This window comes from Microtus oregoni, unplaced genomic scaffold, assembly GCF_018167655.1.
Source record: "Microtus oregoni isolate MIOR12 unplaced genomic scaffold, Mior012 000013F_ref0000133, whole genome shotgun sequence".
Taxonomy (NCBI): Eukaryota; Metazoa; Chordata; class Mammalia; order Rodentia; family Cricetidae; genus Microtus; species Microtus oregoni.
In genome coordinates this window covers 38,923,102-38,948,848 of record NW_024543072.1, presented here as the reverse complement: position 1 = coordinate 38,948,848, position 25,747 = coordinate 38,923,102, and the positions used below count along the sequence as shown (strand labels likewise).

The following is a 25,747-nucleotide window of genomic DNA, read 5'->3' as shown; positions in this document are numbered from 1 at the left end:
TAGTCATGTTCTGGTTCAGCCACACTCTTTCCTGATCCCCTCATCCAACCCGCTATGGCAAGTTTCTTCTGGGAACACTTTTTTATTGCTGCTGTTGCTTTTGTTTTTCAAGACAGGGTTTCTCTGTAGCTTTGGAGCCTGTCCTGAAACTAGCTCTCGTAGACCAGGCTGACCTCAAACTCACAGAAATCCACCTGTCTCTGACTCCTGAGTGCTGGGATTAAAGTTGTGGGCCACCACTGCCCAGTGTGGGAACACTTTTTAACAAGTGTTCTTATCAGCTTCTAGGGAACCTAAGCTAAGATGTTCTGCAGGTGATCTGAAAGAGGACAATGGCCCAGGTCTTACCTGTCTTCACCTTCAGTGTGGTGTTAGGCGTTGACAATTGCACTACGTGGAAACATTTATTACACTGAATTTGTACCGAACTATGTTGTAGTTTACTCTCAGCAGCACCAATGTGATCAAGGGATAAGTGTAGGTCTCTGCTCAACCCTTCCCAGTATGATTTTTATGAGAGGCCACTGCTGCTCTTTGACCTTCTCCTTGGCCATTCTAGGACAACTGGACTATGTCCCTCACTGCAGCGGCCATGGCAACTTTAGCTTTGAGTCCTGTGGCTGCATCTGCAATGAAGGCTGGTTTGGCAAGAACTGCTCAGAGCCCTACTGCCCACTGGGCTGCTCCAGTCGGGGGGTGTGTGTCGATGGCCAGTGCATTTGCGACAGTGAATACAGTGGCGACGACTGCTCTGAGCTGCGGTGCCCAACGGACTGCAGCTCCCGGGGGCTCTGCGTGGATGGAGAATGTGTCTGTGAAGAGCCCTACACAGGCGAGGACTGCAGGGAGCTGCGGTGCCCCGAGGACTGTTCAGGGAAGGGGCAGTGTGCCAATGGTACATGCCTGTGCCAAGAGGGCTATGCTGGGGAAGACTGCAGCCAGCGCCGGTGTCTGAACGCCTGCAGTGGGCGAGGACACTGCCAGGAGGGACTCTGCGTCTGTGAGGAGGGCTACCAGGGCCCCGATTGCTCAACAGGTAGGAAGGGGAACACTCTGGGGCTAGTTGGTTGGGGAGGACGAGCAGAGGGGAAAGAACAAAATAATTCCCAGTTTGGTTGTACTCATTTGCTTTCTGTGGCAACTGTTTTTGATTCCATAACAATTGGTGAGGTCACATCCTGATGAGATCTAGATCTCTAGTCTTGAGACTAGAGCAAAGACAATAATAGAGATGACAAAGCCTTACTGTCCCTAAGGTAGAGGTGGTTGGCTTATTAGCTTATTGCCAAATAACATAAAACGATGTGGATGCATTATAACGAGGTTTATTTGGGATCTCAGTTCTAGAAGTTCGAGATTAAGCAGCTACATCTAATGATCACCTTCTTGCTGGTGGAGTAGCAAAGTAGCACAAGAAGTCACATGACAAGAGACAAGGAGGAGCATGCATGTATCTCCTCCCATCTCTCTTCCTTATTAAGTAGCTAGGATTCGACCACAGGGGTTCATTCTGATGACTCAGCTAGTCTGATTCACTTACCAATGACCCCATCTCTATGCACCATAGTCAGATTAACTTTGTACTCTTTTGAATAACTCAGAATGGGGATCAAACTTCAGCTCCTGAAGTCTAGGGGGCCATACACAAACAGTATTCAAATCACAGCAAGCAGCAAAAGGTCAGGGGACCATGCGAGATAAGGGTGGTCTTTAACTCATGGGAGTCCACGAATTGCACCTGCTTAAAAGCATCTCCCCGCCCATTACTGTGTCTCAGCATCTTACATCACTGTTTGAGGAAGGATGGCTCTGGTTCTTTATTTATCTGGTTAGCTTACAGATTGCAGGATGAAATTTATGAAATTACCAAGGAGCTGACATTTTAACAATTAATATAGAATATTAAGCAGATATGACTCATTCTGTTCCAGATGACTATAGCACAGACAGGAACCAACTCCATATGTAGCCTACATTATAGAAAACGATCGGTCGCTCATGTCCTGCCATGGTATTCTAAAACCTAAATCCATCAGTGAGGGAGACGGCAGTATTTCACAGGGCTGGTGGTGATTTTACGTTTTTTCCCCCAGATCATATTATTTTCTTTGTTTCTCTATTGTTCATCCTCCTCTGATTAAATCAGAAACTATTGCTGATACATCTGTGCTCTTACAAGTATAGGTTAAGTAATTGATCCTTTCCATTGTGAGCTCAGAATTCCTCCTGGGAATTTTTTTAAGTAAATAAAAATAAACAACATTTTAAAGCTTTCTAATTGAGCAATTCTAGTAATTTCTAAAGGACAAATCCTGGGAAGCCAGCTTCCACAGCTTTCTGTCATTCAGCATCTGCATTTGTGGCTTCAAAGTGAACCCCTCTAAAGGAAGTAGGGACAATAGCTCACTGCGTAGAAAAATTTTTTTCCTATGCTACATTTCTTCTATATTCAATTATTTCATCTAGCCCTTCAATTCTGTTTATTGAATTGAAATTTCTTTCTAAAAGTATAGTCATTATACCAATTATTTCAAAGCGAAACTGAAGCAGACATTAGCCCTCAGTGCTTTTGAATCTGAAGCACTGGGACAATTGCTGCAAACCTGAAGCAGAACCTTGTTTCCAACAAGAGCATGAGATTCCTGGAGGCCCCATCCAGAGGCTGCCAAAGGGTCCGCTTGAGTCATTGCTGGTTTAGTGCTATACTACAGCACACATGCTTCTTAATGCAATCAATGGCCGTGAACTCGCATAGGCTTGTTGTGATCTAGACATGCTTTTCCACAGGTCAGGCCTATTTACAAAAGAAAGCAAACGACAACATAACTTTAATCTGATCCAGTGTTCCAGCTGAACTGGAGAGCCGATGCCTTGATCACATCAGGCAAGATTCACCAGCTGGTAACACAGCTGTAACTGGGTCAAGCCCAAGCCTAACGTGCGTGCTGCTTCTGACATGTCAGCCCGGCACTGCTTGAGGAAGACGGCTGCAAACCCCGATAAATTTTCTTTACTAGTTCAAAGTCCATGAGCAAGGACAGTTGCATAATCTCCTGTTTCTATAGCAACCCTGGAGCCACCTCTCATTGCAGGAGGTGCTCCGCTTAGTGCCTGCCTTTAAAACCAAATGCCACAGGTCTCTTCCAGAAAGGGATGTGTGTCATTATCTAAAGTGCTGTTTTACTAGCTCTCTGTGAAGAGGATGTAGGAGAGGGGCCTGTTTACTCATTGTTTGACATTTCTGGTCAGGTGCAGGCAAGACAGCTCCAAGGAGTGCAGAGAGAGAGGACAGAGAAGGGTCAGAGAGGGGGAAACGTGGACAGCCACTTCCTTGCAGGTCACCGTTTTTTCTTTCGCAGGACATAGCGACTAGCTGCCCACCATATGGATTTCACTGTGAGGCCCCCTAGAGCCCAGCATCAGTACAAGTGTCTAGTGACAGCAAGGCCATTACAGTTGACTCCTAGCCTTGACCTTTGCTCATGTTATGTCTTTCTGCCTTGTGCTCTGCCCATGTAAAGAGAAGACAGCAAAACCTCCTGAGTCTGGGCACTTAAAAGAGGCCTTAGAAAAATGCTGCTTTGGGCCTCTCCTTCTACAGACTCGAAAAGCAGCAATCAGAGACCAGTTTCCCCAGAGCCAAGAGCTCATTAAGAATGGAGTAAGACTGTTCTGGCTTTGTGGGAGCCTAACCAGTTTGGACGTTCACCTTCCTAGACCTGGATGGAGGGGGGAGGACCTTGGATTTTCCACGGGGGCAGGGAACCCTGACTGCTCTTCAGACTGGAGAGGGAGGAGGAGAAAAGTGGGGGGAGGGAAATGGGAGGCTGGGAGGAGGCGGAATTTTTTTTTTCTTTTCAATAAAAAAAAAAAATGGAGTAAGAATGGGAATTCTGGCCACCCACCAACTTCTAGCATTCCCTAAACCTCTTTGAGATGCTAAGCCAAACGGTTAATAAAAATGAAATCTTTCACATCAAATACACAAGGAGCAGTCTTTCTGCATAAATGCTGAGAGCAACAACTGTGTTTTGTTTTGAATAGAAGCACCCGGAATCATTTGTGCATACCCATCCCGCGATGGTGTTAGGGCAGGAGCTGGGGAATGAGTTGTTGGAGGCTCCCTAAGAGTGAGCAGGACAAGGTTCCCTGGAATTCAGTGAGGTGTGTGCAGATCCATCAACATCGTTGCTCAGCTCTGTCGAGAGAGGCTGTCCCACCTTTGGCTCCAGAAACCACTTGCTCTATGGAGCAAAACGCAGACTGGAACTGCCTCCCTGCGTGCTCACTAAGTGCCAACGTGAAATGGCAAGGCTGCTTTGGAAATAAACAGTCCTGGATCCTCCAGCCAGCCTTTTCCTTTCTAGCCCCTTGCTTTTCCGCAGCTCAAAATGCAAGCAGCAAAGAGAATACTACTGCAAACGCTTTGTGCCCACCACGCACTCACTACTTGCATCTCTTTTGTAGGTTGCTTTACAGTTCAGTATTGTTTTATTTGATAGTGATTTCTGACACCTTCATGGGCCTAACACTCATCAGAGTGCTTCCACCACAGGTGACAGCAGGTGCCCTTCTCTGAGGAAGATGTGAAGGGAGTATTAGCAAGTCTAAGATGGCAAGATGAAAAGTTATCTGCATCTTATTTGCTTTAAGATTCTAAATCTCGAGCTTAGATCACCCACTACTGTCACCTTTAACTCCATTTTTCTGGAAGAAGGAATAGAAAAAGGAATACCCTGACTTGTCCCACAGGTCCCAAGAGTTGTCCATGACTCAAAATTTAGAGAGACCATTTCTGCCAGAAGGGAGGAGTCCTGTCAATAAGTCTTGGAGTAAAGGTGTTGATTCACAAGAAGGGGCACAAGGAAAACTCAGTTGAACACATGTGTAGGTCATCTGGACTGTTTCTCATGGAGCTTCTACACAGTCCTTGAGGGGCTGGGCACAAATGAAAGAAGGTAGCAGGTACAATGCATAGCGCACTCCACGAAAGAGCTGAGTTTGAGAGTCCTGACTCAGCACCCTGGAGTTGAACACCTCCCTCCACTCAGCACTCCTTTGTGGCTTTCAGATTACTCCACCTTACTGAGCTACCTAGCAGGGCTGCTGCAAAAGGATTTTTAATTAGTTAAGTGGTGTGTCTGATATATTTTATCATTGAGATGTTTTATAGCCTAATCTAGAATTATGTGTTTGCTGACAGTTTCTTGAGCCATTGTCCCTGAGGTTCAAATCCTTGCTCCTGTCTTTGCTTGCTGCATGCCTCAGTTTCCTTACATATGAATTAGGAGTAATAATAAAACTTCTCCTGCTGTGCTGGTGGGGGGGGGGTGAAATGAATAACCCAGGGTAAAGTGTTAGCATTTTGTCTGGGACATAGAAATCTTCACAAAAAAATGCCATAACAAATAGGGGCAGGTTTTCTACCAGTGCACCTCAGTGTTTATAATGTCAGAGCCATAAACTGGGCACTTAAGGGTTTAATTAAATTTTATTTATACTTACTTTAGTTTTGAAAGTTTTTTTTTGGAGTAAATTTTAAGACATGCATGGTAATAATGGTCCAGAGCTATAATCCAAGCAATCGGGGAGATGGGGAAAGGCAGGAAGACTGTCTGTCTTAGTATAGCCTAAGCTACATTGTGGGAACAAATAAATTGACTAAATAAGAAGAAAGTGCAGACTTCCTGCCTCTGGTAACGTCCTCCCTCTTTGGTCAGAAGAAACTGTATTTTCTCAGCTGTTTTATGCAGAGATTGGTTGGGGGCAGAGGCAAAGTAAATAGCCAGTATTACAGACCTGTGATGTTGTTTGTTCCCATGAACTGTGGACCAGATAAGGGTTCCTCAGTTCTCTTAGCCAAGAATTTGAGGTCTGTGGTGTGAGTCCAAGGTGGCAGGCACTCTCCTCTCATGCTCCCATGTTCCTGTGAAAAGCACCTGGCCTGGCCCTGCTTGTTTGTAAAGGGTGAGGTTACCCAGCAGAAAAATTCAAAGCCAATGGCAACTCTGATACCAGTGGGAACCTCCACTCCATACAAACATGCAAGTTAATTAGAATCACTTAAATCTTGGCCTGTTCTCTGCTGTAATCTTTGAGCGGGTCCAATTATAGACACTAGTGTTAGCCTTCTAATTAGTCTTAAAGGTTCAATGATTTGATGCCCACCCCACAGTGAAGCTTCGCTTCCCAAGGGAGCTATACAAGAAAGGCTATCTCAATGCGGTTTAACCTTTGGCAACTCTGCATAGCATTTGCGAAGCTGGACAAGTGAGAAAAGCAAAGCTCTCAAGAATGCTCCCTGATCATCATCTCCAAGGTCAAGGCTAATGAAAATTAGTTTGAAACAAGTTATATTCGCTTCAGAGCTTAAATGTTGTCCGTTTTAAAGAAGGGGAGGAGGGTGCTGTAATAAAGAATTTCTGGGCATCTTCATTAGGCTGTGAGATATAGGACATGTTGTTTTGGCTTCTTATAATTTGTAGGAAAAACAGGAATTAGTCTTTATTTCCACTTGTTAAATCAGACCCTGGCTGTCAGGACAGTCTGACAGCAGTAATTTATTAAACTACCAAACTGTTTAGTTGGTCACAGTGTGCTATGAAAAAAATCTAACAACTGGCTCTCTGAAGGAAAACAGACTAGTAAGCTCTTACTTGTAGCTTTTGCAAATTTCCATGGGGGACACACTTCCTTGGCCAGTTTCAAGCAGCTCATGTGACGTCATTAAACATGGGGTTAGGAACAGATAGGCAACAGGGCGCAGCGATGCAGTATTCCTACCAGAGATGCAACACACAAAAGTCACCTTACAGGCATAGTTAACTGTAAAATGCAGTGAAATGACTTTAAAGTGACAGGTCTTAAATAATTATCTTTTAGATGCAATTTGCTTAATTACTGTTTCATAGCATTTCATCTTTAACAATGGCAATACCCGTGAACAGTCAGGCAAAATTCCTGGCAATTTGACAGTCAGCCTTCGCAAGGCAGTAAGGGACCAGCTCCAGCCCCACAGTCATTGATGGCCTTGTGGAGTGTGGCGTCTTTCAGTAGAGAACCGAGCCATGGAGCCATGAGCCGTGAGCCGTGGAGCCATGAGCCGTGAGCCGTGAGCCGTGAGCCGTGGAGCCATGAGCCATGGAGCCATGAGCCGTGAGCCGTGGAGCCATGGAGCCATGAGCCGTGAGCCGTGGAGCCATGAGCCGTGAGCCGTGAGCCGTGAGTCATGGAGCCATGAGCCGTGGAGCCATGAGCCGTGGAGCCATGGAGCCGTGGAGCTGTGAGCCATGAGCTGTGGAGCCATGAGCCATGGAGCCATGAGCCATGGAGCCAGGGAGCCATGAACCATGAGCCATGGAGCACTCCAGACATGTAATTAGGGGGTGAGATGCGAACAAGAAAGTTGAGTCCGCACTGGGACAGGCAATCCTCTGAGCTCATGCTGTCTGTGTATTGCCTCCTGGTAGTTGCCCCTCCAGAGGACTTGCGAGTGGCTGGTATCAGCGACAGGTCCATTGAGCTGGAATGGGACGGGCCGATGGCAGTGACGGAATATGTGATCTCTTACCAGCCGATGGCCCTGGGGGGCCTCCAGCTCCAGCAGCGGGTGCCTGGAGATTGGAGTGGTGTCACCATCACGGAGCTGGAGCCAGGTCTCACCTACAACATCAGCGTCTACGCTGTCATTAGCAACATCCTCAGCCTTCCCATCACTGCCAAGGTGGCCACTCGTACGTACCATTTCCCCGTCCTGCTTCATTTTTGTTTTCTCCTTCATGAGATCATGGGCATTCATGATTGTAGTGTCTTTTCTTAGTTCGTTAGGGATGCCTGCAATCGTTTGCTCTTGAGGGAAAGGGCTTTAGAAGTGACCCATTTTAAAAAACAAAAGGCCCACCATTAAACAGGCACTTCTGATTATGAGAGCTTCCAAATTCAGGCAACATCCATGAATTCTAGAACAAACAATACTTTAATTATTGAGCACTAGATTTGTTGTAAGCTGGATTCTGATAGAAGTCAAGCAAAGTATGAGATTTATACAGATTTTTAATCTAGTTAGGGACTCAAAACTAGCAGCTATGAAGTATAACAAATAAGGGCCAATGTTACATTACAGGTGGTAAGAACTAAACAGAGTGAGAAAAAATACAACAATGATAACATTAGTTTAAGTCACAGCTGATGACGTCTATTTCTATAAGTGGCATAATTTCTTTACGACTTCTTATTTTAGCAAAATATCTTGATAGTCACTTTAGTAATAGAAGTTGAGGTTCTAGAAGATAATTCAGAAAACTGCAGTGGAGAGTGATAGTAAAGACACAGACAGGAAGCAAGCTGAGCCGTCTCTGTGACGCATAATCTCTGGAAAGTCTTTGCTGTTTCTTTAGAACAAGGAAGACCTCTAGGTCCCTATCTATGTTCTGTATATGCATAGTTCATCATAGAAAAAGATGAGAGATAGCTTACCAAGTGTTAACACTGAATCTGCCCAAAAAAAGAACGAGAAAAGAAACACTGTTTCTTTCCCTACACTGTTTCTTTTCCTTTATACTTCTGTATTCTTAAATAATTACGAAGTGTCTGTATTACTTTCAACTTTCCAAAATTAAGATGAGCAATCTCCCGAAAGAAATTTCCAGTAGTTGGGCAGCAACCTGCATTCGTGCTGCCCCAAATCCAGTGCAGAATCTGGACAAACAGATGCCTGGACACCTCATAGAGACATCAATGAAGAGGGGCCGCTGTGCCTTACTTGATTCTACACAGAGAACATCTGAAGGACGAGGGATGAAAGAAGAGACTGGAACAAGACCGTGGCCATGGAAACAGGGACCCTTAGAATTCAGAAAACCCTTGGGGTCTGTAAAGAGAATTTATGACCAAACAGGGAATAAAAGATTTGAGCCCATTTTTATGTGGGTCTCAAATGACAAATGGCATTTGGATAACATATGCCAGAAAATTTCAGAAAAAGGAAATGTCAAGATAAAAGCATTGGTCTTGAGGACCTCAAAGAGGTCAAAGACTGAAATTGGAAAGATGCAAAGATAGGGACACAGGCTAAAGAAAGTCCCCTTGCCCCACTTGTAGGTGACTAAAGTCTTATGATACTATTGGACTCCTCCATAAATGTTGAGTGTGTTAATATGCCTATAATTATCTCTGTTTATATTTGACCCTTTAAAAAATCTGGTGCCTGAGAACTAGTTTTAAATAGCTTTGGTGACTGTGTAGCAGATCACCATCTGCTGCTTTTCCCACTGTACTGGGGGATGAGTCAACCCCTGGAATCCCTGGGGGATCCAGAAGCTGCTCCTTTCTGATCCACACCCATGTCCTGATATGGGTTCCACCTCTGGTGGCATTTACTGTGCCAATGTGGGGCATCCCCTCAGGCTCACTCCTAGGTGAACTATATGCATAGTTCATCAAAGAAAAAGATGAGAGATAGCTTACCAAGTGTTAACTCTGGTAAACTCACCTTCCATTCCTTCACGTGTCTTCACTGGCCCTGCCTTTCCACCAAGGAGCAAAAGAAGCTTCTTCACAGGAATAAGAAATAAAACAAAATGGAAAAAAAAACAAAAATCTGTCCTTTTCCAGTGGGAATAGCCTGAGAAGCAACACGAACATGGGAGCAGGCTTCCTAGAGAACTGTGAAAAGTCACACTGCTGTATTTCAGGGCTGGTGACTGGAACTCCATCAGGACAAACATATTTCCACCTCACTAAACCTGTGTATATGTGTGTGTGTGTGTGTGTGTGTGTGTGTGTGTGTGTGCGTGTGTGCGTGTTACGGGTGGGGAACGGAGAGAAGAAGAGAAAGACTAAGCAAAGCAAAACCAGATAAGTGAGGCAAAGGTGAGCAAGAGAAGAGAGAACAGGAGGGAATTTAGAGACAAGGAAATGGGAGCAACGCTGTTTATGCCTGTGCTTTCTTCGTAAATACAAAGTGGCAAATTCTAACCATTAGAGCTGTAGTGATTTGAGTCTCTATACTTTCAACACACCTCAGATACTCAGGGAAAGCATTCAGTTTTATTCTGAAGCTGGCCAGTCTCTTCTGTGTCTCCCTTTTCCTGGATATAAAATAGGAACACCAATACTGGCTACTATCTTGCCTCCCAGGAAACCCGCATGGTTTCTATATGAGTCCTCCGAGAAAGGATTTTTATCCGATGCCAGGATCTACCACATGAGTAAGGAAAAGAAAACACGATTTAAAAATTTTTAATGTTAACATTTTCTGTTATGTAATAGAAAGCACAAAACTAATGATTACATGTGTTAAGTCTGCTCATGTATTCACACACACCGAGCACCAGGGCCACATGTCAGTGTGCTGACCCTGCCACTGAGACTCTGTCTGCAGCAGGATTGGGATTGGCCACCACACCTCTCCTCACCCAGGACACCAAGGGAGGTCACAAGACAAAGCACCAGGAAGCGGTCACTGCCCCTGACAGAGATGGCCATGACATTGCCACCTACATTGCTGTGTTCCAGATGTCTCCACTCCTCAAGGGCTACAGTTCAAGACGATCACAGAGACCACCGTGGAGGTGCAGTGGGAGCCCTTCTCATTCCCCTTCGATGGGTGGGAGATCAGCTTCATTCCAAAGGTAACACGACTCTGAGCTCACTTAAACAAGCCTGATGGGTATATCCCTATCCTCAACTTAGATTTGGGGGCAGCAGGAGGGTACTAACTGACGTAACTTCCAAAGCCACTAACGACGCAGGGAGGAATGTTGTGTCTGGGCTACAGGGCATTGCCCTCACAAAGGCCAGACAGAGGACTGCCTAACAAATACAGCCTGAGCTCAGCTCCAGGCCTTGGATGATGGGACATGTGGGAAGTAGTGCCAGGACCCAGCTGTCTGCTGAGGGAGCGCCAGTCTTTGGAGAGCTGTGCTTGTAGTGAGCCTGAAAACCAAGCCTTCAAAGAGTCGAGTCCTGACTTTGCACAAAAGGACAGACAGATGGAACCAGTCACACAGGCAGCCTACTGATAAATACAGAAAAAGTTAAAAAGTTAGCTTGTGGCCTTCAACCTCTGAAAGTTAGAGATATAAAACGTGTCTTGGTTTTCCTAAATTAGTCAAAATGAATTTATAATCCATTCTGCAAGTTTTTCCTTAGACAAATTCATTATTATAACTTGGGAGTTAGGAGTATCCTGAGAGTCCTATGCGGTCTTTAGAGTGGCTGATCTAGTGAGTCAGGGAACTGTCTGCAAGCCACCGGTGCTGTCCCGCTTTCCGGTCTCTGCTGGCTCTGCTCACACTCTCCCCGAGCATCGTCCATGGATAGGGAGTGCAGCACACTCCTTTCCTCTGTCTGCATCCTTCACCATCAAAAAGCATTTTTTGAGTCATTCATCAGACCTAATGACAACTGACACATTTTTGGCTAACAAGACTGTGGTTTTACTGTTCTTTTACTCCAGAATTCCTGGAGCCTTGACTCTTGTAGCTACAAAAGACCTGCAAGCAAATGGAATGTGAGCTCTCATTTTACATTTAGTTTTGCTTAGTCAAAGGACACCAGAGCTCAGAGATCTTCAGTGACATCACCTGCCAGGTTTAAGACAAAAACCTGAATCTCAGGCTCCACTCCAGCGCTCTCACACCCTTATGTGGATTGAGTCACAGCAAGCTAAATACACCTAAACAGATGTTCTTCACAAATCTGTTAGGATATGTCTTGCCTGATTTAAATGGCCAAGAAAGAATTGCAGGCAACTGGGTTTATAACAAGGCAGGAAGAATCATGTCATCCTGCTGTTCAGGCAGGAAAAAAAAATAACTGTGATGTTCTGCTCTGCACATAATCTATAAAACTTTGAATGAGAGATGAGCTAGTCAGGGCAAGCCAAGATCAAATGCATGGCTTCATGGACTCTATGCCGTAATATATAGGTTGAAGCCACGGGAAGGGAACATTCATCATATTGATTTATAAGAGCATGGCTATAAGTTATATATGGAACACCCAGGTGACATAAATAGAGAACAAAGAACACGTAAGAATGGCAGGGTTACAAAAAGGACCTCTGCCTCTGCTATTTCCAAAGCACACATTGGAAAATAAAGTAGATAGATAAATGATAGAAGGATGGAGATAGGTAGGTAGGTAGGTAGATACATACATACATACACGATGATGGGTAGATTACAATTGAAACTCCTGGACCCAACATCATGAAATTGCTTTTTCACATTTTTCCCCACATGTGTTTCCTTTCTCTCTCCTTCCCATTTCTACATGGTGTGAGTGAAGGGAAAACACGATGGTGACAGATTGGCAGCCAAGGCAGCACCATGAGAAATAAAACAGAGTGAGACAATCCTTCTGGGTTTTAAAAATATCTGATCATGTCTTGGACGGTAACATTACATATCCATGCAAGTGCACTATTATAAACAGCTAAGGGCATATTCATTACAATAGGTGCCAAAAATCTTATGGACATTGATCATGACCATCAAACATTAAATCTTTGACAAGAGTCTATCTGAATCACTGCATGACTAGGTTTGGGGGTGTGGGCAAGCTCAGAAAAGTCAGGACAGGCCAAAGAAATATCCTTGAAAACTGGTTCTTTTGAGTCTGTTAGGCATGTGCCTGGCCCCAAGCAGTCGGCTGCTAGTGTGTAGGGAACAGATATAGTCTGCTTTTTAATTTCAATGTGCAGAATCAGCATCCTGCTCCTTTATCTTTTTCTCATCATATGTATTTCCTAGTGACCCCTCTGATCACTCTTTTGCCCTGCTCTCCAGAACAATGAAGGAGGGGTGATTGCTCAGCTCCCCAGCGACGTTACCTCCTTCAACCAGACAGGGCTGAAGCCCGGAGAGGAGTACATTGTGAATGTTGTGGCTCTGAAGGAACAAGCCCGCAGCCTCCCTACCTCTGCCAGCGTCTCTACTGGTAAGTGCCTCCAACTCTTTCCATGGCTGCCCAAAGAACTGCAAGGCATGGACAGGTAAGAAAGATGCTAGGATTCATGGCAGAGTGAAATGATGTAGGAATTTCAAAAGGGACATACTCTGCCAGCCGCTTAGCAGATCGTCTCTCTTAGTGCTCATCTTTGCGAGCACAGAAACCTGGGAAACTGTTCCATTGAGGAAATTCTCTATTAGTAGTTCCAGTATGTTTTACTAATCTCACTCATTAAGAAGCCTCATTCGTCAGCCTCCGATTGTCATAAACTTTGAACCCAGCAAGAGCCAAGTCATTCTCACCTACTTAAGACTTGAAAAAATTCAACTAAACCTTTCTAAACCTCCATCTGTTTTATAACACCGTCTCTATTGAGCTGAGGATTAGATTAAATATAATACACAACATAATTAGCACTATACTGATCAGTGCTTAATACTTGGTATACATACATGTACACAACACATGCTAGAAGTAAAGGCAGTATGGGGAAGACTACTTGAAAACCGTAGGCAGAGTTGCCAGTGATCAAAATAATGTCTCAAGTTATTATTTTGTGCCCACAGTTTATCTCACTCAGAATCATTATATTTTCAAGATCAGTTCATTAATCATGTCATATTTTGCCTTATTGTACTATTATCTGGCAAAGGATGTTCAATCTGATTGCTGTATTTTAGTCCCTGTGATATGCATGTGTGCGACTCCTCAGACTTACTCAAAATTGATAAGTAGTGTCTGGCATTCATTTGGGGGCTCTCATTTATCGATGATGAAGAAGCTGAGATGCAGAGTTTAAACAACTTTCCCTGTTAGCAAAACTGAGCTAGGTGAATACTAATACAGTTTTCTTTTTCATAAACAGAAATCAACATCCTAAAAAGCCAGTCTTAAGTCCAAAACAAAAGGTTGACTTGGGTAGAAAAGGGAACTACAGCACTATGCAATAAAGCAATGTTTATGTATTAATGATTTAAAGTTAGATATTCATATCCAAACTAATAGCATCAGGTTCTGAGACTTAGGATCAGTCTAGAAAAAAACCTTTTTTTTTTTTTTTTTGGTATTAGCTTGTCTTGCATTGGTGCACCGGGATTCCAGAACCATGTCTCAGTGTCAGGATGGGAATGGGAGAGATACACACTTCTAATTTCTTCTCTTCCATGACTGCCAGCCAGGGAAGTCCTGCTTTGACCTGTTTTATATTTTGTGCATCCATTTAAGATTTAGACAACAACAACCCCCCCTCCCGTCAGTTTCATTATGGGGAGTAGGCTCATTAAAACACTGTTATAATCCAGTGAACTTCAGAAGAAATTCTATGCATGCAAAGCCTTGGAGCTCTGGAGAACTCTCCAGAAGGCCAAAGGCACAAGTTTGTTCCCCAAGGTTATGCTGGACACTGAAGACTGGGCTTCTGCTAACACACGTTAATTATTCCCTTCTGATATAGAGTATCTCCAGACCATTCCTATGACTGACGTTAAGAGAGCATAGGTAAAAGGCTGGGAAGAAAAGATGGCTCCAAAGAAGAGAGAGATCATTCCAGTGGAGTAATTCTCTTCCAGAGTATCGAGGGCACTTAAAGAAGCAATCCAACCCTGCCTTGGTCTTATAGCCAAACCAATTTTTGAAATAAAATTTGAAGTACTTTTTGAAGATCCCTTAAAATTCAAATGAAAAGTTTCAGAATTAGAAAACCAGGGGAAAGTTAGGCAATTAAGAAAAGTCCTACTTAATGGAGTAGTGTCATGGACAAAATTATTTAAAAAAAAAAAGTAAAAAAGAAAAACAAGAAAAAAACACATGTATACATGCATTCCATTCTTTGAAAGGACTTGTATTCATTTAGAAATTAGTATTCATTTAGAAATTAGTTCTAAAATTGAAAGCAAGCTGCTAGAACCTTGATTGGAACAGGACATTATGACCAATTGACCAGCGAAGGGCAGAATCCAAGGTGCAGCAGGAAAGATGGCTGACTCCCATTCCTGTCTGCCGCTCTTAGGAAACAATCATTTGATTCTTTCCTTCTGCTAAGCTCTGACCTACACCGACCCCCTCCTGTGAAGCTCTGAGCCCTCATCTGCACTGAGACTGGCTTTTTCAGGGCAGGCCATTTTATGAATGCAAATACAAGACCTCCTGCAGCGAACGCCCTCGGAGCTACATAATCACATTCTAATATGGCCAATCCATTATGATTAGGGTTTTTGGATCTAAAGAGTTGAAGGACAAAAGCTTTATGTGGTTATCTGATTTCCTCTGATGGCATTTTTTTTTTCTCTGAAAAAGCTCCAGTTCAATGAAATGCTCTCCTACCCTGTTCTCATGGATGAAGAGGCTCACCAATTCAGTTCACTAACTCAGTAATCCTTGAGTGTCAGACAGCAAACTTATGCCATAGCTGGGAGGGCATTTGGCCCACCCTGTAATTAAATTAAGTGGAATAACAACGGTCTGAGGTACCTAAAGCTGTGGCATGCTGCAAAGAAACTGTATGGCTGTTTTCTTTTTAAACACTTGACTACCTCAAGTACGAAAAGTTGAAATTCATTTCAATTCCAAACCAGGTAATACTAAAATAGCCTAGTGATTTTCATTTTAGCTGATAGTAGACCAAAAGTCCTAAGCTGCTTAATAGGATACAGCATTGGGCTGAGAGTGGGGGACCTGGCAGATGTTCCAGCTCTGAAAAGTTGAGGAACTCGAGGTTAGCCTGTGGGAGTCCTGAGGGAGACAACCACACTAGAGACAGATTAAAGTCTTCAGTTTCTACTGATTTAAAAATAAAATCTTAGCCGAAGATTCCAGAAGAATCTATGGAAGGTTACTTAAACTGAAGCAAAAGAAAATTTACTGGAAGGGACATAAATCGTTTCCTAGAAACCCAGGACCAGAAACATACCTGAGCCTCATAAAAGTTTTTAACCATAAAATGGAAACTAAGAAATTGAGTTACTCTTTATCTCTTTTCATAAGCTCACATGGTCATCTATTTCTATGTACCCATGCCTCCCTCTCCTCCCCATACCCCTCCTTAGCTCTCCACTACTCACCCCTACATCAAATATTCCCTATTTACCCATTAGTGTGGTAGAGAATCACATCAGCCCTGACTCTACACAGGCTAAATCCAGAGTCAATGTCTACTGCCAGAGAACCTGGGGTACCCACTGTATCCAGCATCCTCAGGCTCAGAAACGTGCAGGCATTTGTCGGGTGGGGAGGATGTGCGCGGGGTTGGGGTAGGTTTACAATAACCACTCTAGAGTTAGAGTTCTTTGTATTCAGATGAGCACATTTTCCTGAATGCCATGTTTCGTGTCCACATATGCAAATGCCAGCCTGGTTGGCCAGGCTGAATAAAGCTAGACAGGAATAACTTGTGAATATTCATGAAGAGACTTTTGGCAAACAAGTCTGGGTCTCATTTATCTCCATTATCTCATTGAGTTTTCCTCTGGGTTCAGTGAAGGTAAGAGCTGGGCAACGGGCAGAAGTTGCTTCTCTCCTCCTGTGTCATTACCTCTGAAAGAAATAAGTCACCTTCCCCTGCCCAGATTGGGAAATGCCAGTACCTGAAACCTATAGTCAATGGATGGAGAAAGAGACCAAGTCCCCGGGAAAACTAATTATCAGTGTCCATGGTGTCAGCAAATGTTTGCTCAAGGAGGAGACTTCCTCTTTCTATATCCCCTCATATTGTAGTGGGTATATACACCTTGGACTATCTGGCCTGATAGAGGTGGTGCTTCTTGTCTGCCAATGTGACCTCTTTTATCCCAATTTTTTTTCTTTTTTTCGAGACAGGGTTTCTCTGTGGTTTTGAAGCCTGTCCTGGAACTAGCTCTTGTAGACCAGGCTGGTCTCGAACTCACAGAGATCCACCTGCCTCTGCCTCCCGAGTGCTGGGATTAAAGGCGTGCGCCACCACTGCCTGGCTAGGAAGGATGGAGTGGGTCCTGCTCTCTCTTGGGTGGTGAAGATTGAGTCAGGCTGCCTGAATCAACAGGTGATCAGTTCTCCCTTAACAAGGACTCTGTAACTGGACTTACCATATCCTGTATTCTGTGAGTGTATTTCCCCCTTTCATACCTTAATAAATCCTTGATATGCCTTAAACAAAGTGCCCTGCTAGCTCAGTCAATAGAGCATGAGGCTCCTAATCTCAAGATTGTGCGTTTGAGCCCCATGTTGGGCGCCACTCATTAAGAGAAATCCACATGCATCTGTTTAAGGGGTATCAAGGATCTATTAAGATATGAAAGAGGGAAATACACTCACAAATACAGGATATGGTAAATCCAGTTGCATAGTCCTTGGATCGCTGGGAACTGATCAGATGCATCATGACTCAGTCATCACCACCCAAGAAGAGCATGACCCTCTCCCTCCTTCCTTATAAGAGGTCACATTGGCAGACAAGAAGCACTACCTGTCATTCCAGATAGACCAAGATCATGGACTGAGCAAATACCCACTATTCCCCCATATCAGTACAATGGGGCAAGGAAACCCATCCCATTGAACAAGCTAGTATATTATGTAAAGGGTAAACAGATGCCAAAGAATGCTTACTTCTGAATCAACATTGTGTTCTATTTCTCATGCAGTCATTGATGGGCCCACGCAGATCCTGGTTCGAGATGTCTCTGACACTGTGGCCTTTGTAGAGTGGACCCCACCTCGAGCCAAAGTCGACTTCATTCTCTTGAAATATGGCTTAGTGGGTGGAGAAGGCGGGAAGACGACCTTCCGGCTGCAGCCTCCCCTAAGCCAGTACTCAGTGCAAGCCCTTAGACCTGGCTCCCGCTATGAGGTCTCAGTCAGTGCAGTCCGAGGAACCAATGAAAGCGATGCCACAAGTACCCAATTTACAACAGGTGAGACTGGGAGGGGAAGAAGGCAGGGGTGGGAGGCAACACGATGATGTTATCAGGCCAGAGGACGTTAAAGAAAAATGAAATGGTGCTAGGCAACCCTGTTCATACAGAGGCTATAAGAAACAAATTAGAGGTTTCAGGGGCTCCTGCTGGTATTGCTATTCCAGCATTAAGAAAAATAGAGTACCCCCCAAATAAGGAGAGCTGGGTTCTCAACCTAACTCTGCTAGCCAGACCTGTGACTTAATATTATTACTCCCTTCCTTTCAGAAGTATTAAGCTTATCCCAAAGACATTTGAATATCCATGTTACTGACCTAAATGACAAATCTGTGAGAGTTCAGAGAAGGTGTCTGTTTCTTAAGATACTTCACTGCCATTTACTGGAAACTAGAAATTCTCTAAGCCTGAAGTGATGTCATTTCATCAAAGACAACTCAGTCTTGTGCAAAGCACAACCTGCATAGCCACCAGCAAACCTTCCAACTGAGGTACCTGAGTCATGCTGCCATGGGCAACCTCTAACAACAAGGCTAATTAGTAGAAGACAGGCCATAGACACAGCCATGGATAGGAAACTGAGCTAAACCCATTATAATTTTTTCCCGATCTTGCAATGATGCCCACAAGAGAGTTTCCTCGAACTTAGCAATAATCCGAAAAGCCAGGCCTCAGAGTGACTCACTTCCTGACTTGGAGTCCCCCAGCCTGACCAGTCAGGGGGTAAGAACAACAGGCCCCACTCAAAGGTCAGGCAAGCAAGGGCCTGATCACAGGACAAAGTCTGAGTCCCTGTTAATCTAGAATTTTGGCCTAGAGACTGAGAGAGTGCCAAAAGAAAATTAAGGCAGAAATAAGTCAGAGGATACCCAAGATGGCCTCCTTGGGGAGGTTACATGTCAAAGAATGCTTCTGCTAGCTCCAGGTTTTCCCAAGGATCAAAGAAAACTGATAACACCTGGAAGATCTCAGCACCACTGACTTCTGAAGAAACATGAATCTCCCACCTTGGGTTGTGTAACGGCGTAAACAAATGCAGACAGATTGTAAAAATATATATATATATCTATAGCTTTAATGTAGAAATAGACTTACAGAACCACCGTTCCTGCGGAGACCAGGAAAGCAGAAGCAACGGCTGGGAGCATGCTCGCCAAATTTATAGGCAGACATTAGCCCGAGGCGAACACGCCCCCAAGGGGCGGGACCTATCCCTACAGGGTTGGAGCTTGAGAGTCTGCTACAAGATGAGTCAAAGACTCCAAGAATGTGCAACAATTAGCACACCTTCTCTACCTGTAAGATATATGCACCCCCAAAATATGACCGCAAGTATAGCAGATGGATCAGTGTTACAGGTAGACAGATTTGAAAACTGAACGAATTGAATTACTGGGGAAGATATAGGCTAGACCGCCCATGGGGACGCCCTGGACTACTTAGGTTAGAATTCAGACTATGGAGGAACAGGGAGCAGTTGGACCATTATGGCAGCCTGTCCCATGAGAGAGGGGAGTGGACTCTCAGTGCCCAGGCTTTGCTTCACAACTCTCCACTTAATTCCACTTTCCCCAGTCAGAGAGCCCATCCAAGAGTCTTACAATGGGCTCCTCCATAGAAGCAAGCAAATGCACTGGTAAATTTCCCTTTGAAAATGTGTGGACTCTGGCAAGCTCCAGGAGGCAGGCTAGAGTCTGCCAGCCACTCTAAGTTCTTCTGTCAATCCTTGGTACAGACTCCACTTCCTTGCCTGGGGAATAGCCAGTGGGCTGCTTTAGTAAACCTATCCTGAGATTTCCAAAGACTGAGTGTACTTCTTAGAAAAAGACAATCAAATTGTTCTCGTTTCTCTTCCTTTCTCCCCCACTTAGGCAGGAATGTTTATGTAAGAGCATGAGGAAAGCTGGTTCTGCAATATCCATTTTTGGTCTGGAAATTTGTGGCACATCCGCGCGCTCACACACCACACACACACACACACACCATGACTTGCTCAGGCTGGTGGTATTTGTGCTGGGCCACGTATGTTCAGCATTCTCCTCTTAATTTCAAGATAGTTTGTATTTGAAAGTGGTTTCTTTGTGCTCTGCTCTGATAAGGAGTTTGAAGAGGCAAGAAAAGAGGAGGGGCCTCTCAGGCAGCGTGATGAAAAGTGAATTCTCGATGCTCAGGTCGGCAAGATGGAGCAGCGCTGGCTGCTGGCCCGGGAAAATTCCAATCAAGACAATTACATCCTGCCTCCTTGGAGAGAGCTCCCCCTGCATTTCTGTTCACTGCAGCAGGAGCTGCAGGTTGCCTGGTGGATTGGCAACTGTGAGGTGGCTGCTTCTCCATGCAGCCTTCAGCCTGTGCCTCAGACCCATGTCTGCTCTCTTAGGCTCCTAGAGGGGAGGGGGAAGCGGGGATGGTAAGAGACAAATGGCTTTGCAGACAGATTTTCCAAGTCCAGAGTTGGCAGATGCCAGTTGAATGATGAAAGGGTATGCAGACCCTCACAGTGGGGCCCTCAGTCGGTTCAGAACTCCGCTTAAATTCAAATTAAGTAAAGTGTTTTTCCAGGTGATGGCTTCGACACTAGGAGCGCACTAATTGCACAGGCAATTAAAACTGAGATTTGCTTCCTGCATGGTGAGTAGGAAGTTAGTCTGGGTCGTAGAGCTGCTCTGAAAACAGAGACCATGGTGGAAGCGCACAGGGGCCGGTAATTAGAAGGAAGCCAGACTAGGAAACCTGGAGTTCCCTCCTACTTCAGCGGCCTCACAGAGACTTTGGGGACAATTTCCCTTACCATGGAGGACTTTACTCTAGACAGAGTCCTCAAAGAGCCCTTAGTCACCAGTGCCTCTGATCTGAATGACCCTCACTTAGGCTTAGTGCTCTCATGGGTTGCAAAGATACTAAGGCCCTGACTCCCCCCATACTCCGGATGTTTTTCGAATGTGGAACTAGGGTCCTTGCTGATGGGCTAGTTGAGGGGAAGGCATCGGGATAGGCTCTAATCCAACAACTGTGTCCTTACCAAAGGGGGAAAGCAGGACAGAGATGGACATTACCGGGAGAATGCCAAGAAAATTAAGGCAGAAATGAGTCAGAGGATACCCAAGATGGCCAGAAAACTCACAAGATGCTGAGAGAGATGTAACAGACTCCCTCCCAGCTCTCAGAGGGAAGCCACCCTGCCAGCACCTGCATCTCAAGATTCCAGACATTGCTTTCCTACTCAGACCCCAACATGGGCCGTCATGTGTGGCAGTCTCAGATAACAAATACAAACATCCAAGCCAGAGCTTCATTCCCCTCCCTCCTCACTGGTGACTCCATTCTGGGATTCTCCAGCAAGTTACTTGAAAGTTCAACCTGGAAGCCCTCGCTGCTTCAGTCAAGACACTAGCTATAGATGGCAGAGAGCTCCTGCTTCTGTAAGGCTCTGTCTCATGGCTGCTCTGTTTCCTGCACCCCCTCACTCCAGGCTGCAGCTAAAATATTTAACACGTCATTGCTAAAAGCTTGGAGGGAATGAAAAGATTGAGAAGTGGATGATACATGTTTCAATTACTAACCATGTACTTTTTTAACATCTCCTGGGCCCACAGACACTGCTCTAAGCACTGAGGCTGTAGACAGATAAGAGCCTATTTCACATGAATGGCACCCCAGTGGGGAGAACTGGGTGGCAAAGGGAAAAGGAACATCAGAGATCATTTCAGCCATGAGTTCTGAGACAGAGAGTGAAATGGATAAGGCAGAAGGAGAGCTCCAATGGATGAGGTCTACCTCTTAGAGAAAGTCATGCAAGAGCTACAGAACACTCCAGGCAAACGTAGCAGCTGGTTCAAAGACCTTGGAATACAAGTTCATGTGTCTCAAGAATAAAAAAGAATAGAAACGTTTAAAATGGTCTGCTCACTCAGTACCCAGTTAGACCCCCACACTTGCAATTAAAGGAGCATTTATTATTGAGCAAGAGAACGTTTTAAACAAAGAAAAATCTGATCTAACTAATATTATCAAGACTAGACAGGCTAGTGCTAAAGTTCACAGACCCAAGCCCCTCCATAAAGGCTCCATTAGCCATCTGTCTTAGCTGACATGTTTCAGAGACCTGCTAAGTCCCCATCTACATGGATGTCCTCCAGCTGTTCTTTCTCTCCGACCCAGAGAGCATGGCTTTTATCTCAGCCAAGTTCTGAGACTCATTGACCAAGTCCTCTTTCTATCAGTGAACTCTTTTATAATTTCAGAGGTTGGAAACACCCATTCCTTTCCAGTAAAACACTGTCCTCTTCCCATAGAGTACAGGTCCATGGCCATTAGATTGTTCTCTCTACCCTATGAAAAGAGGAAATCTTGAAAACAACATTTTCCAAGTATAGGCATAGATCCCCACCTTTACTTGATTAGCTATCTTTACCTCTGTGATGGTTAATACCCAACTTGACAGGGTTTAGAACCACCTAGGAGACGCACTTCTGGACATGTGGATGAAGAAGTTTCTACATCGGGTTAACTGAGGCGGGACTCAAGCTGGTGTTCTAGATGCATCAGATGGAGAAAGCAAGCTGAGAGTCAGTGTCCAGCCTTCACCCTTGCTGCTTGCTGGTTGTAGATGGATACAAAGGGACCAGCTGTCTGCTACACTGCGCCCCAGACCTGTGAACCACAACAAACTCTTCCTTCCTTACATTGCTTCTGTCAGCCCCAGCAAAGAGAAAAGTTAAGTCCAGACTCAGTTCAGGCCCTAGACTCTGCCAGATCATTCTTCCTGCATGAGATCTGATTCCCTTGCATCTGTCCCCATGCCCCTCCATTGATACAACCCCCGGAGAGAAAACGTACAAGACATCAAGAATGAATAGTATCCCATATGGTAGCACACATTGAATGAAGGCCAATTTCTCAGAAAAATAAGTTGCAAAGACATCCATGTGTTCAAGACTCCCCACCCCACCCCCACTTTACATCAGAAAACAGAAGCTTCTGATTTCACATGAATGCAGTCTCTTCCATGGGGACAAATAGGGGTAGTCTACTTGCCTGGTGGTGGCAGATTGACACAATCTACTTAGAACAAGCAACAACAATTCTAGTGCTATATCCAAGTCCCCAGGACTGGAACTATCTTGGACTTTTTAAGTGACAGACTTTCAAGACAACCATGTATTATACTACAAGTTGTAGTGAGCCTGTTGAGTTGGTCAGCCCTGGGCGAGAGAAACCTGGAAATTATGGGAGGAAATGCCCATAGTCATGGGAACTCTAGGAAGCCAAGAAGACACATTCAGGTGCCATACTATTGTATTCAGGAAGCTCGTCAGAGATAACAAGCCATCCCAGTCTCAGACACCCGACTTTTGTACCTGGTGTCATGCTATGCACATCAAGTATGTCATATAATCTAAATGGCAACTTGGATTGTTTTCCCCCTTTTTAGGAGATGGTCATTCTGTTCTAAGAGCTTGAACCATTTGTCTGTGGTCCTACTACTGTGGGTGTCAGAACTGGTTCACACTGAGGCCTGACTGCAAAGCCCATAGTCTAACTACCCAAGGACTTGTCATGGTAGAACCAAAAGACGAAGCACCATCTTCAGACTTCATTCAGATATGAGGCAAAGGGTCAGGGGTGTGGCTTTCACCTCAAAGATGGTTAGAATTCAAGCTGTACCATGAATGTATGGAATTACATGTGATTGTGGTGATATTTGTTTATTTTTAGAGATTGATGCTCCCAAGAATTTGCGAGTGGGTTCCCGCACAGCAACTAGCCTTGACCTTGAGTGGGATAACAGCGAGGCAGAAGCTCAGGAGTACAAGGTTGTGTACAGCACCCTAGCGGGTGAGCAGTACCATGAAGTGCTGGTCCCCAAGGGCATTGGTCCAACTACCAGGACCACCCTCACGGGTGAGTAGGATGTTTGTTGGCTCTTGGGATGTTTATTGGCTCTGTATCCTCAAAGCTCTCTCTCCTCAACTGATTTACCGCACATCTACTCCACCCACAAATCCTACTGACTTAATATGTTACATATCTACCAAATATATCCCTGCATGCACTGCTATCGATCATTCTAAACTTGGTTCATCTCTTGCTTTAACCATGGCAATAATCTACGTTTTAAAAACCTCTATCTAATCTACTCTTCATCCCAGCAACACTGAATAATTTTTCAGAGCACATTTTTATTATGCCATTATATTATGTATACATCTGAGGCATCTAGCAATGCCTTCAGGATGAACAACCCCCGAGGCTGGCCTGCTTTTCTCTACTTTCCCCGGGCCACCTCCTCCTGATGCTCTGGTGGTCTCTGTGCTCCTAGCCCATGGGTCTGCTTCCTTCATTTTCTCAAACACAACACACTGTGCCTCCTGCCCCAGGGCCTTATCATTGCTTAGCTCATACCAGCTTCTTTCAGCAGCAGAATTGACATGTTACTTGACGAGGAACAAGGTCAAACAGTCGCCTCTCTGCACCGTTCTGACACCTGTGGGCAGGACTGTTTGACCTTGATCCTGCACCTAAAGCTCCATAAAAAGTCAGTCCACATTTGCTTTGTTCGTTGTTGAATCCATGGTTTAGTGCAGTACCTACCATGTACTGGATCCTAGATCAGTACTTTTTGGATAAATGAATGGCTAAGTGAATGAATGAAGCTGCAAAAACTGAAAATGAGAGCCTGGCCAATTCCTTTTACATCCTATAAAGTGTTTGAGCTGTGGTAGAAAAAAGTAAGGAATCATTGAGGGGCTTTAAGTAGTTTTGCATTTTCTTACTTGCTTTCTGAGCCAGGGTGTTACTGTGTAGCCTAGGCTGGCCTCTAATCCATGGTCCACCTGCCTCAGCCTCCTGAGTGATAAACTGTAAGCAAAAAGCATCATGCTGGCTGGGTAAGGGATTTTAAGCAAGGCAGTGCAATGAGTAGGTATGTACAGATAGGAGTTAAGGCTGAGACCGACTGGCAAGAATCTGTCTGTGATGTCAGAGAAGGCAAGATGGTGTATGGATAAGGTCATTCCCTAGGTCACCACAATGCACGACTGGGGCTGGGGAGCTGGGGACAGACCTTAGAAGAAACGGGACCCAGTCATGGCTCCTCCTGATGCCACAACACATCCATCTAAGAAAACACACCTGCTGAACTTCACCAAAAGGTGGGAGCTTGAAGTGTGCCATGTGCTTTTCATATGACAAATGAACTGCACAAAATGCTTTGGTCCAGAGGCTGTCCATGAGCCCAGAGACTTTATCTAATTTATGTCTTAGCTTACAAAAGCATTTGCTATCTTACTAGTCCAGGAGTGCTGAGCAAGAGTGAGAAGAGTAAACGGGAACAGGATGATCAAAGCTCCTTTTCCTCCTGAGCTGAACTCCCAGATCTCCTTGCCAAATGAAGCTAGTTAAAGTAGATATTAAAGAACACCTTTTCCAAACAGATACACAACCAGAAACACAACAAGGAGATGGGAAATATGCTGATAAAGTAAGCTAGCAGGAGGGAATTAGGCACAGAAGGGACCGCAAGCTGGTACCAGGGCCTTGCTGAGAACTGGTGACATTTATTTAAAAAAAAAAAAATCCTTTAATAAAAACTGAATGATACAAGAGGAAGCGGCATCTCTGCCTACAGCTACAGGATGATTTGTCAAGTAACAGTTTTACAAAAATGATGGTTAATTGTCTGGATAGAAGCTACCCTATAAAATCGTAGAGAACCAGCCACAGCGTAGTTATGATCCCCCACTATGGTGGGGTGGAGAGAAAAGACTTTGTGTTCACTGGTACCTGTTTCATACCACATATTTGCAGCTATGAGCATTCCCATTGTCTAGAAGAGAAAGCCAAGGCTCAGAGATTCTGGAAGCTTGCACAAGTTTACAACAGTAGCAAGGGACAAGGGACATGGTGAC

General features: G+C 44.7%; 1 protein-coding gene across 2 annotated transcripts in view; it reads left to right on the top strand.

Moving 5' to 3' along the window:
- Positions 1–25,747, top strand: part of Tnr (tenascin R) — a 402,065-nt gene that overhangs the window by 322,747 nt on the left and 53,571 nt on the right. Inside the window, exons 4-9 of one of the 2 annotated variants that reach the window (XM_041662345.1) lie at positions 560–1,036; positions 7,470–7,733; positions 10,516–10,631; positions 12,792–12,942; positions 17,571–17,840; positions 23,556–23,741. In XM_041662345.1, the coding sequence (XP_041518279.1) occupies positions 560–1,036; positions 7,470–7,733; positions 10,516–10,631; positions 12,792–12,942; positions 17,571–17,840; positions 23,556–23,741 (1,464 nt within the window). The remainder of the gene's footprint in view (positions 1–559; positions 1,037–7,469; positions 7,734–10,515; positions 10,632–12,791; positions 12,943–17,570; positions 17,841–23,555; positions 23,742–25,747) is intronic. The other variant, XM_041662346.1, reaches the window with a different exon arrangement.